The following is a 13,599-nucleotide window of genomic DNA, read 5'->3' as shown; positions in this document are numbered from 1 at the left end:
CCACGAGGGAAATTATTTTGTACTAAATTATGTTTTGTTTTGTTTTGTTTTAATGTAAAAATGCAGAACGTTTTCTGTGATGGGTAGGTAGGGTTGGGTTTTGCAATATACTGTTTGTACAGTATAATAATCATTATGTCTTGTGAAAAGTCCCCATAAAACATAGAAACTAAAATGACAATACCTGTGAAAAATTGACTTCTATCACGCTTATAGCGCCCTCTTGAGGCAATACCACATTAAGAAATGTTAAGACGAAACAACAATTGATTTACATTTCATGGTGTGCAAAATGTGCATTTTAGGCTACATGCTAAATTCTAAGGGGAAAAAAAACATGTTAGACCAATAGAATTCCCCCAAAATGTACATTTAACAATTTTTGAGTTCCCAACAATCACTGCATCATTCAAAATTGTGCAGTTACTGTTATGTGATTATTGTTTCTGTTTTCTGGCCTTTTTTAAACTTTTGTTTTGTCATTTTTGTTAGTTACTATTTGTTTTTTTATGAATTCAAGAGCTATTTTTTTTTACATTTGTTTATTGTCCTTGCATTTTGTATGTCAGGCATTGAGGTCTATGTACAACCTTTTCATGCTATAGCCTAGCTCAATATGTGTCATTTCATTTTTTGAACATGAAGTCTGTTGTTGCCATGATGAATTTATAGCCTGCTGCATTAGGCATTTTGCAAATTAAAATTGACAACGTAGCTACGTGGGATATTTTTAAGACAATAGTTGAGAGAACCTAAAAATCTGAATGCATTGGGGTATGCAGAATTTGTAGGTTTTATCAATGATTCCTTTAAACAGCATAACTGCATATAGGTAGGTAGAAGTTATTTGAAATGTTTTGCATGGTAAATACTGACCGCAAACTCTTTTTTTTTGGTTACATTTCTTAGGAATTCCAGAGAATTCATTTCATATTCAGTTCTGACTAGTGGCCCAATTGAAGACTGATATCCAAACCTTGCTCTTTTTTTAATAATTGTTCCACCCTCACATAGGCTAACAGCCATCATAACTGAGTGATGCAAAATAATCTTGATTTGAATATAAAATCAATTTAAAAACTGAAAAGGGCGAACAACTCATGCATTAAAATGGCGTGTAGTCCTACATTGTCAGCGAGTGTTGTATGTTTGTTTTTTCCAATTCCTCTTACTCACGTAGGCTATATTGTTCGTGAATCGTGCAGTTTTATTTAATAGCCTACCTGGTTTGACAACACGGAGTATCCATTGAATACACTCCTTAGACACCAGTCAGTCTAAACAGTGACATTTGAAGAAGACTTTCTCTCCCAGTGTTCTAAAATTAATCAAGACTAGGCCTAGCCTACTTAATTCAACTTAGCCTATGCTACGCAAACGCGTTGTCAGTTTTTAACATGCCTGTGCTGCTGTATGATACAGTAACAAATAGTAGCCTATGCTACATGTAAGTAGGCGGCTCTGAAACATGACGTTTCAGCAGAGGGAGTGGAGGCATTTTCCTTAGTGACGTCGCATGTACCGGCTGTTTGACTCGAAACAGCCATACAGCGTGTAAAGAAGAAATGACCGACAGTGACCTCGAATAAGATGTTGAAGACCTATCTATTGTCTTCATCTCTACAACCCATCAGCATTAGAATTCCGATAAAACAATTGTAGCCTACATTTCGAAGCGCCTTCGAAACGTCGAGTCGCTGTACTTATCGGTCTTCTGAGCGTTTACATTTGCTACGTAAATAATGGAAAATGCTGAAACATCCGATCAAAACGGAACGACGCACTACACGAACGGTTCAGTGAACGGATTTCACACCCCGCAGTCCGGTAACGGGGACTGCATTTCGTCTAGCGGAGGTGGTCTGGGTGCCAGTGACAGTAGCGGTGGCCATAATGGTATTGAAAATTTCCACCATCTTCATCAGGATGTACACAACAATGGTTCGCCTGCGAAGCGCTGCAGACTCAGAAGACGCATGGATTCGGGAAAGAAGAACAGACCACGTAAGTCGGGGTTTTCACGTTCATATTAAATTGTAACTTAAACGGAACATTGCCTTAACACAACATAGACATACAGTAAATAAATATGTTTGAGGTATGGTTTATTTTTTATTTAAAAATCTATAATTTAAGCAACTAAAAACGACTCAAGCCAAGGGCACAAAACTTGAATTTTCTTTATTTAATTTAATTGACGTATTAATTGTTCGTATTTTCATGATAAATAAAGGTTATCTTACTGTAGGCTACGTAAAATGTAAAATGTATTTTCTTACTGTTTGACTAAATTGTTTGTAACGATGAATCAGATTTTTTCGCATTACGTTTTTATTCATATTTGTATCGAGATCCTGAAAATGAGAAGAGAGCCTGTTCAGTGACATGAAGTCCCGGAAGTAATGAACCAAATTTATTGTGTTCTTCGCAATTAAAAAACCAACAACAACAAGAGGGTAGCCTAATTTAAAAGAAAAATAGCTTAAAAATTATACACATTTCAAATGTGCCTGTATTAAGAGGTTTATGTGTTTCTGAAAGACAGGGTTATTTGTTGTGAAATCAATGTGATGTTTGCTGTGAAGATTTCATTGGCCAGATCAGAAAAAGGGGGGTGTGGACAAAACACGCCAGATATGAAAGGCATGCTTGATCAGCCAATGAGAGGGAAGTATCACACAACGGGGTGGGGAAATGAGCTTGCAGACTTTACAGTTCTTGTTAAATGAACATAAAAAGGCAATAGCACACCTGCCAGCTGACATGAACACATTTATTCTTCTGACAGCTGCATTTGAATGACATATTCATATATTGATTAGATCGTTGCGTGCTTCATTGCTGTCTGCATAATCCTGTCTGTCTCACCTGAAAGTATGAAACTAATTGTGAAAAAGCAAGGTAAGGTCTTGCATAACATTTAATCAATGAAATCAGTTCACGACAGTAAAAACTTTTTTTTTTTTAAATATATGATTCCATTTTTGCATCTTTCTGAAGTTTACTGTCAAACCTACTAATCAAGTAGTTGCAGTAACAGTAATGCACCCATACCTAGTATAAGTTATGCGTTGTTGATATTTATTGATATTGTTTTAAAATATGTTTACTGTAGTGTAAACAGCTGTAACCTCACTTTTTGTGCACGTAATGTCACTGTGTTCTTGGTGACTTTGGAGTACTTTGCTCTCTGACACAAGGAGTACACACACCTTTCACCCACATGTAGGTCTGCCAGCTACATTATCATCACTGATCTAAACACAGGCTGCCTTAACTAATCAATGACATAAGAAACTGCTTTCTCTCAAACAATAAAACATGTCACTGATTCACTAAGGTTACTAAAAGAAATACTGTGGAATACTAAAAGTCTAAGCATTTTTTTTAAAGATAGACTTTTATGCTGGAAAGATTGTGTGAGATGTGTAACTTTTATTTTAAAGACAGGATGTTTCTCTGAATAGATAGGCAATCTCTTTGAAACTGCTGTTACCATGGCAACAAAAGGCCCCACATGCAACAGTGTGAATAGACCAAAATACTCTCTTTCCCTCGGTCAAAGTAGTCAGTAATTTGCAATCAGACAGTATCATTAATATACTTATTAAACTAAAATCGTTTAAACACAAAAAAAATGTATTCAAGTATTACCAATAATCCAATTTTTTTTTAGTCCAATTTCACACCAATTGATATCACACAAAAATATTAAGGTTATGCTGTTTGGGAAGAAAATAATATTGAAATTTCCCTTTCTAAAACTTGTTTTTGTTTCAGCCTTTCCATGGTTCGGAATGGATATCGGAGGCACACTGGTAAAGCTGGTTTACTTTGAGCCCAAGGACATCGCTGCTGAAGAAGAACAAGAGGAAGTGGAGAGCCTGAAGAGCATCCGCCGCTACCTGACCTCCAACGTGGCCTATGGAAACACGGGTATCCGTGATGTTCACCTGGAGTTGAAGAACCTCACCATGTGTGGCCGCAAAGGCAACCTGCACTTCATTCGGTTCCCCACTCAAGACATGCACCGCTTCATCCAAATGGGCCAAGACAAGAACTTCTCCAGCCTGCACACCACGCTGTGTGCCACGGGTGGGGGCGCATACAAGTTTGAGGAAGACTTCAGAACGGTACATGATCCACAGAGGAATGGCAACATAATAATGGATTTTATAATATTCGCAAAAGAATGAATGCGGAAAATATGTTGATCCGTGCCAGACTAGTGTTTTGTTTACAATGACTGGTTATCTTGCTGCCATTTATCCTATTACTGTTATCAGGACAAGAAATTGCTAACATCGGATACACCCTTTCACATTTATGATTGTGTATTTATTTGTTCCCACAGGTGGCTAGTTTGGAGCTGCAGAAGCTGGATGAACTGGACTGTCTTATTCACGGTCTGCTGTATGTTGACTCAGTCGGGTTCAATGGCCATCCAGAGTGTTATTTTTTCCAAAATCCCTCTGACCCTGAAAACTGTGTCAAGAGGCCATTTAGCCTGGAGAACCCCTTCCCTATGTTGCTGGTAAACATTGGCTCGGGGGTTAGCATCCTGGCCGTCTACTCCAAGGATGATTACAAGCGGGTCACGGGCACTAGGTGAATTCCTGCATCATCTTTTTCTTGTAGCTAAGCAAACATGTTCATTTCAGGTTTATGTCAACTGTCCTTGCTTGTATACGTGACTTGCGTATGTAAGAAAATAAGATCTGGCTACTACAGTGGCAGAAATTTTACTTCCTGACTTGATGACATGTTTATCAGATATGTTATTTCCGAACCATAGATAAACCTCAAACCATCATATTTATTCCCACAGAAGTGCATTGCCAAAGTACGGAGACATTTTTTTTACTTGTTCATTTGTTTTGTCATTTTAGTTAAAGGGATATTCACACAAAATACTCACCCTCATGTCGTTCCAAACCCGTAAGACTGATTTACTCATTCATCTACTGAACACAAATGAAGATATTTTAAATGAAATCTGAGAGATTTCTGTCCCTCCATTGACAGCTACGCGACTACCACATTGACGCTTCAAAAAGTTAAAGAGATCGTAAAACTAATCCATATGAATTGAGTGGTTAGTCCAAATTTTCTGAAGAGACACAATCACTTTGATGTGATCACGATCACTTTAACGATCACATATCACACATATGATGAATTGATTGAATTTAGGCTTATTCACATATCAAAGTTTATTTCAAATCAAAGTTTATTTATAAAGCACCTTAAAAAACAATGTGTACCAAAGTGCTGTACAATTTCAAACGGATTGGATAAAACACAGTAAAATACAAAGAAAGAATACAATATAAAAATGGAAAGCACAATCTCTTTTAGTTGTTAAGCGTGACCGAGGAATTTCACATACATTTCATATAAACATTGATCGGCGAATATAAACAGAAGCTCAACCGCACTTGCATGACGTGCACAAACAAACTTCATTGGTTCTTGTGGAAGGACAAACGTGCTGCGTAATGAACACGAGAATGAACCTCAAGATGAACGAAAGTCTTGCGGGTTTGGAAATACATTTCTAAGAGGGCGAGTAAATGTTGACGGAATTTTTAGTTTTGGGTGAAATATCTCTTTAAATCATGGCCATGTTCTACAAATTTTTTCCATTGTTTTATTTAAATCGTGAAATTCTAAATTCATGGCCACATTTCATTATCAAATGAACAACAACAACATCAACTTTTTTATTTTCAACATTACAATAAACATTACAAAGAAAAAAGAAAGAATAACATCAGTAAATCATCAGCAAAACCTGACACCAGCATCAGTTCTTCCATTTACAGTTATACGGTAATTGGTTTTGAAGATAATTTATGAAAGGATGCCACATGACAGTCCATAGTGCAGCTTTAAAGGAATAGTTCACTTAAAAATGAAAATTCATCATCATTTACTCACCTTCAAGGTGTTTCAAACCTGTATGCATTTCTTTCTTCTGCTGAACACAAAGGAATAGATTTTGAAGAATGTATGTAACCAGACAGTTGATGAACCCCATTGACTTTCATAGTAGGACAAAAATACTATAGATGTCAATGGGGTACATAAACTGTTTGGTTACATTCAAAATATCGTCTTTTGTGTTCAGCAGAAGAAAGAAATGCATACAGGTTTGAAACAACTAAGTAAACATGATAAATGATGATTTTGATGTTGTGGATGTTATTTTGTAATGAAAATAGTTACATTTGTTGTAAAAACAAGATCTCTGATGAACCTACTTAAAGCAATGCAGCAGTCTTGAAATACTCTGACATTCATTTGCTTCATTGGTTGTGATTCAGTTTAGGAGGTGGTACGTTTCTAGGCCTGTGTTGCTTGCTGACCGGCTGTGATACATTTGAGGAAGCCTTAGAGATGGCAGCTAAAGGGGACAGCACAAATGTGGACAAACTTGTGAAGGACATTTACGGTGGCGATTATGAACGCTTCGGTCTCCAGGGCTCTGCCGTTGCTTCCAGGTACAGACAGATTTGCCAGCATTCATATGTAAAAAATGATCATATTTGTGATTTACACTTTTTTTTTTTTCTTCTTTAATTTGTTAGTTTTGGTCATATGATGAGCAAGGAAAAACGTGATAGTATAAGTAAAGAGGACCTGGCCAGGGCCACTCTTGTCACCATCACAAACAACATCGGCTCCATCGCCCGCATGTGTGCAGTGAACGAGGTTTGAAGACATTTTCTCTTAATGCAAAAGCTCACTTAAAGAACTGTTTCTATCCATATTCCCAGGCTTCCAGCCACATTGATTGATTGTTTTATTAAAATTGCATAAGTTTAATTCAATGGGCATTACCCCATGACACAAACAATATCAAGTCTGTGGTACTAAAGATGGGCCTGAACTCTGTGTGCTCTGAGCTTCTTTACAGTGTTGTCTTGTGGCATGGAGATCAAGCAGCATTGTACAGGGCTATCACAGCACACGGAACAGCCACAAGATGGATAAACTTTTTTTTTTTTCCTAAAATACTCTGGTGTAAAAGTCAACATGTGTAATGTGGATATTTCCTGTTTTCTCTTCATCAAATTCAAATTTGGAACAGTATCACTGTTTATTCTGACTGTCTGTTTTTGTGTTTTATATCCTCCAGAATATCGATAAAGTGGTTTTTGTTGGGAATTTCCTTCGGATCAACACTGTATCAACTAAGCTGCTAGCTTATGCCATGGACTTCTGGTCTAACGGTCAACTGAAAGCCCTTTTCTTAGAACATGAAGTAAGACTTTTATTTTATATTTTTTTTATTATAGAATTTTAATTCCCTGTCAATGCTAAAATTAGTTCCATTAATAAAGACTTACCATAGCATTCTCCATAGTGTTCAATCAATGTATCAGCCAAGCCAGTATATAGCATTTTATAACTCTTGGAATCAACCAATAAGCACACACATATTATTAACAATGTTTTAATAGTCAAGTCACCTTTATTTATATAGTGCTTTTTACAATACAGATTGTATCAAAGCAGCTTCACAGTGATAACATGAAAATAATACAACAAAGTTTGTTTCTAGAAGACAATTGTGTCATCGTCCACCTTAAGAAATCAATAATATTGAATATTCAATTAAATGTCCGCAACTAAGCAAGCCAAAAGCCAAGGAAACAGTGGCAAGGAACCAAAACTCCATCAGGTGACAGAAAAGAGAGAAAAAAACCTTGGGAGAAACCAGGCTCAGTCGGGGGCCAGTTCTCCTCTGGCCAACGAACGAACAGTGTATGATTATGATTCAGGCAGCATTACAGGTCAGAAGTCAGATTGGATCAGAATACACATGAGATTATTTATAGTGGAGACATTAAAGATTATAAATTAAAATTAGGTGCCTTGAAACTCTCCACGAAATCAGAATTTGAGTTTTGTTGCTTTTAGTTAATTTGCATACACATTTAAAATATGAAGTCTTTAAAGACCGGCCAAAAATATTGAAATATAAAAATTCTGTGAATATTCCGTAAAAGTCAGAAATGTAATTTTGCTGATGTAACTTCTTTTAAAAAAAAATATATTTTTGTAAATTTTAAAGGGGGGGTAAAATACTTAGTTTCAGTCAATCTCATGTTAATCTTGAGTACCTATAGAGTAATAGTGCGTCCTTCATATCTCCAAAAAGTCTTTAGTTTCATCATATTTATAAAATAAAAATACAGCTTTCCGATTCTAACCGGAAAAAGCCGAGGTCCTTGATTCTGGGCGTGGGCGGAGCTATAGAGTCAAGCGGGAGCGCCCGGGAAGGTTTGCTTATTATCGATCGTGGTGCGGTAGGTCATATTACTATATATATAGTATTTGGTTTGCAAATCCAGCGACGACCTCGGCCTTGTTAATAAAACATTCGTCACTGAAATGACCAGAACACAAAACCGCACTTGCCACACTCCTTTGCTGTCCCGGAAATACAAACTGCATCCACTGTTCCAGTAACACTGGGTTCTTTGGGAAGCTGGACAAGGTAAACTTTCCCTCACATCCCAAAACACACTTTTTTGGAGACATTCTTGACATCAACCATTCCTATTTAGCGCTGCTGATGATGATTTCCGGTAGTAGCGCGTCGATGCATAGATATTATATAGAGATATATGATGTCTATGCGCCGATGAGCGCGGTATTTCTCTTCTCTGGTCGACGTGTGCGTGAACGCGCTTTTCCGAGAGCAATGCTCATATAAGGAGTTCCACTCTGGTCTACGTCATTAGATCTACGATAGAAAAAAAACAGCCGAAACGTGTTGCAACCCGGAAGTATGATTTTCAGCACAGAAATTCTCTGTTATTCGTTCAAAATAACTTTTCAAACTTTGGCCATTATTAGCATGAGAATCCATCTCTTTAACACTGTAAACAACTCTGAATACATGAAACACCATTGTACCCCCCCTTTAATGTATTTACTCCAACATCTTTAATAGATATGTAGGCAGATTCATTGATTATAACAAGATGTTCTAGTCTTTTCACACTGTACATTTCAGTCCTGTTCAGTCCCGTTATTCAGATATAGGTACAGGTGAAGAAAATCAGACCATAAAAGCTGGTAAATAACAGTGAAATGTGTTACTGAAGAAGAATGTGAGTATTTTAATATTAGGGATTAAGATGAAAATGAGCACATTTTGCTTTAGGATTTATAAACTAAAAAACAACAACAGATGAGTAGCCGTCAAAAGTTATATATAGGTATATAATAAACAAGGTTAATTTGAATTATGAACTTACCTGTCTTTCCTCCCCTGCAATAGTCAGTGCTTGTCACTGTATGACTGCTTTGCTGATTAACGGGACTTTTAGCTCCCCCTTGTGTCCAAAAGATCCAAAACCTTCATAAATCATAAATTCCACACTCCTGTCAATGGATAATGTTGATTTCTGCTGTCAAATAGTGTGCACTTTGAGAAAATATTTCGTAAATAACACATTTATGTTCAGCTATGTTGTGTGCATCTCATAAGATATTATTAAATTCTATATTTTATATACACTATCATTTAAATGTATATTTAGTTTTTTATATTTTCTCTTATGCTAACAAAGGCTGCACTTATTTGATTAAAAGTACAGTCAAACTGTAATATTGTTAAATGTTATTACAATAATAAAACCGACACATTTTAAGTTGTAATTCATTATTGTGGTGGCAAACCTGAATTGTCTCACATGATCCTTCAGAAAAACTTCTAATATGCTAATTTTGTGCTCAAGAAGTTTTTCTTATTATTATCGATGTTGATTTTTATTTTTGTGGAAACCATGACACTTTTTATTCAGGATTCTTTTATGAAAAAAGAGAAGCATTCTATGTCAAATAGAAATCTTTAGTAAAATTATAAATGTCTTGTCACTTTTCATCAGTTCAATGTATCCTTGCTGAATTAAACTATTATTTTCTTTCCAAACTAAATTACTTTCCCCAAATGTTTGAATGTACTTCATATACAGTATGTCAAAATATCAGCCATAAATTGATCATAGGCCTTAACAGATGCCACAGTATATGAAATGAGCATGTATGGAAATATAATAGAATGCTCTGCTTCTGTTCCACAGGGATATTTTGGAGCTGTTGGTGCCTTCCTAGAGCTACTGAAGATGACTGAAGACTCCTGAGACACTGAAGAAACCCCAACCTTCAAACCAGAAGCTGCTGTAAGATTTCAGGAAAGCCACATCCCCTAATAAGGAAAAGCCATTTAATAATATGATCGAGTCTCCCTTCAAATCATCGACACATTGGCCCGTCTATGCTTGTGACAGAAGCAGGTGACCAAGACAAAATGATGCAACAACAACGCACTTTCAGTGTGTGATGAGCTGCACTTCATGTTAAGTGTGCCTCATTTCCGCTTCTATAAATCCAGCACAGCTTTGGCTTTGCCGTGTATTGATATTTTGATTGGATGATGATTTAGGACACTAATTATAATGCCTGTATACTCCCTCTACACCCAGTTTGTGAGCTTTATAAAAATAATTGTAACATATGAAAAGGGTTTGGAGGTGAGTGTTATGTTTATTAGTGGGACATCATAAAAAACAACCTTCCCCTCTAAACAAATCATGCTTTGAACTGCAAATCAGATTGATCATTAGTTGACTGTCCTTAAGAGTAATTTACATGGGACTTTTCTCCCCCTGTTCTAGTCACATATGAGCATTCATCATATCTGTATTACATAAAAAATGCTAAGTTGTATTATTAAGCGTAAAATCAATTTGGACACTAAAGTGTGAGTCCAAGTTAAAAATTCTAACATCTTTTTAATACAGCAAATGACAGTTGAATTTCAGTACTTTTTCAATTACTTACAGAATTAGCAAAAAGAATCGTCAGGTAGACCTGTTTTATCTTCATTGGGCCTTGTACGATTAGTGGATTGTTGACATGAGTAGCTGTAGTTTCTAAGATATATTTACCTCCTTTTAACTGGTCTGTCTAATGAACAGTGAGCATATGCACCTGAGCTGACACGGATTGTGTTGGGACCAATATTGACTGGAAAACACAGTATCTTCATCAGATGGAGAATTCTCATAGTTCACTACACTCAGTAAGTCCTTTCTTACCGTGATGCATTTTATTTGGTTTTACAGTCCCTAATGCCAATATTTGTCTGATCTGAATGTGTTAACAGTTTACCCTGTGTATATACACTGTAGTATATAATGTTTTGTTTTTTTATTTAATTTAACATTTGCACAAACCATCTCTTGTCATATTCATGCCATTATGCAAGTTTCATTAGAGACTGCTAACCAAGACTTATATTTACTGTCAAACCTCCTCGCAAATGCCTTCATCCTTTAAACATTTTCAGCTTAAACGTTGTCTATTAATGCAAATATTTTGCCTTTTTTTCCCTCGTGTATCTACATGAGCATCTCTAACTTTATGCCTAAACACCTTTTAACTCTCTGTGTTAATACTGTACAGCTGGGTCTGACTGTGAACTGTGAAGATTGTTGTTCAGAACCAGATGTATGTTAAATACAAGCTCCTAAAGCTGGAATCATAAATTCCAAAATAGTTATTGCAGTCATTATAATCTGTCTAAATATGTAGGATCAGAAACATAAGCACTTCCAAGAGAAAAATGTATCGTCTTTCCCTCACTTTGAGCCATAGTTTGACAGCAATTATTTTTCTACCAATTGCATTTTCTCATTTGGCTTCAGCAGTGTAAATATGTACTCAAGACATTAAATCCTTTATTTTTTACAGCACTGATAAAATAAGCAGTTTTCAAGCTTGCAATTTGCAGGTTTTTTTGCTGTTCATCATGAATGCAAGCAAGACCAAAACTTCTTAGAGGAAGTAAAATGTACATTTAAGAATAATTTCGAAATGCATTTTTTTATTGGAGGATTGACTGTAAAAAAAAAAATATTCACCTATTGTGCATGTACTGAACCTACTACATGTTCAACAACAGACCTGTGCTGACATTAAAGTGTCTTCTATCTGCTTGTGACAACATCTGTAGCACATTACGTGCACTGCCTCTATATCTTTTCCTTCTATCTGTTGATTCATGCTTTACTTCCTCTGCTCAGTCCTAGAATTGCCTTATGCAGTGGGGTGCCATTTTGTCTTTGGATGTCTGGATTATGCACAATGGCACCCCAACATCTCTCTGAGCCACAAAAGTAACTTCCAAGTGTTATGGGGTGCCTTTTACTGATGGAGACAAGGCTTTATCTCTCTATCCTCTGTATTGTTGCAAATGCTAAATCCAGATGTCACTGTATGTGTATACATTAATCCTTAACAGTATATTTGAGGTGTTTTGAATTTCTTTTGAGAGGCGGGTGTAGGGTGGGGGGATTGAATGCATGTGTCGGTACATTGTATTTTAACTTGGGCAATGCAAAGCATGTAAACGATTTCTCAACATGGGTGACTTTCCTTAGGCACTTGGATGGATCGCTCCATCTTATGTAGTCAAATTGCCTTTTTATCCGGTTTTGTTCTTGTAAACCAGATCTAATGTCAATGCATGTTCATTCCTTGCGCTATATGTTAAATTGTACAAAACCTCTCTCCCCTGTCATAAATATATTCTGTCTCTTCCAAACTATACATGTCGATGCCCAGTTTTCAGAAAGCATGTTCTAAATTGTAAATGCCGAGTCGCCATTACAGCTGAATTATGAGCTTTTTCTAGAGCTAAATTGTGTATTTATAAATAGTATAATTTTAGATAATTAGATGTTAATATTTCATGCTAATAACCCTCATCAATCTCCTGACAAACTTGTCTGAGGTATGTGATCTGAATGAGTATGTATAATTCTATACTAATAATTATTTTAACTTCATTTTCAGCGCACATGAATCTCAAACAGAATCACTACACAAATTTTAAATGTATTTCTTATGATATAACATTTGATGTTGATCGTATAGGGACCCCTAATTTACTTGCGCCTCGTAAGGAATGAACTGATCACGATACTCTGAAATTCATGTCACTAAGAGATTTTTATATTGGTTTTGAGTTGCATCATGTGAAAAGCTAACTTCATTTGTCAATAAACTATTTTGTAAATATCTAATAAATGTGTTAATTGTGGAAAATGGTTTACTCTAATGTTTTTTCTTTCATTTAATCCAAATAGCAACCCTTACACCAGTTTACAGGATATCAGAATCAGCTTTATTGGCCAAGTATGCCTGAGCATACAAGGAATGTGTTGCCGGTTTAGAGCAAACCAACAGTGCTCATTTACACATACAGGCACGGCACAGCAGTGTTGGACGGAATGAGATATAAACTAATACAATACAACATGATGGCAGACACCACATAACAGTCGAAGTGCAAACATCGAAGAACCCCACATAGAGCAGTTCAGTACAGAGTATGCACACATTAACAGTGTACAAGTCAATACAATGCAGGCAAGAACAGGACAAAATGACAGAAACACAATTAAATGATCAAGCACACTGTAGAAAGCAGTACACATGGCCTGTGACAGAAAGTGACATTATAGTGCAATCATTGTCCAGTTGGTTAAAATATATATATATATATATATTGCTCAT

The 13,599-nt window shown here is 36.1% G+C and overlaps 1 protein-coding gene across 2 annotated transcripts; it reads left to right on the top strand.

Annotated features, from left to right (window-relative positions):
- Positions 1-1,453: 1,453 nt before the first annotated feature.
- Positions 1,454-13,131, top strand: pank1b (pantothenate kinase 1b). 2 transcript variants are annotated; one of them, XM_079594969.1, is made up of 7 exons: positions 1,454-2,004; positions 3,781-4,133; positions 4,355-4,608; positions 6,327-6,503; positions 6,591-6,714; positions 7,142-7,267; positions 10,101-13,131. In XM_079594969.1, exons 1-7 carry the CDS (start codon positions 1,743-1,745, stop codon positions 10,158-10,160), a joined length of 1,356 nt encoding a protein of 451 aa, XP_079451095.1. In that variant the 5' UTR covers positions 1,454-1,742; the 3' UTR covers positions 10,161-13,131. The 2 variants fall into 2 exon arrangements, with proteins under 2 accessions (XP_079451095.1, XP_079451096.1); XM_079594970.1 differs by lacking the exon at positions 1,454-2,004 and adding an exon at positions 2,755-2,901.
- The last annotated feature ends 468 nt before the right edge of the window (positions 13,132-13,599 follow it).

The sequence above is a fragment of the Phoxinus phoxinus genome, assembly GCF_949152265.1.
Source record: "Phoxinus phoxinus genome assembly, chromosome: 21".
In the NCBI taxonomy this organism is placed as follows: domain Eukaryota; kingdom Metazoa; phylum Chordata; class Actinopteri; order Cypriniformes; family Leuciscidae; genus Phoxinus; species Phoxinus phoxinus.
This window is presented reverse-complemented; position numbering and strand designations above follow the sequence as displayed.

What these genes read in the sequence shown, in the direction of transcription:
- pank1b (XM_079594969.1), top strand. Translation starts at nt 1,743, where the DNA reads ATGGAAAATGCTGAAACATCCGATCAAAACGGAACGACGCACTACACG. An exon ending in GGGAAAGAAGAACAGACCAC is followed by an intron (nt 2,005 to 3,780) that starts GTAAGTCGGGGT and finishes TTTTTGTTTCAG; the next exon opens with CCTTTCCATGGTTCGGAATG. An exon ending in AAGCGGGTCACGGGCACTAG is followed by an intron (nt 4,609 to 6,326) that starts GTGAATTCCTGC and finishes GTTGTGATTCAG; the next exon opens with TTTAGGAGGTGGTACGTTTC.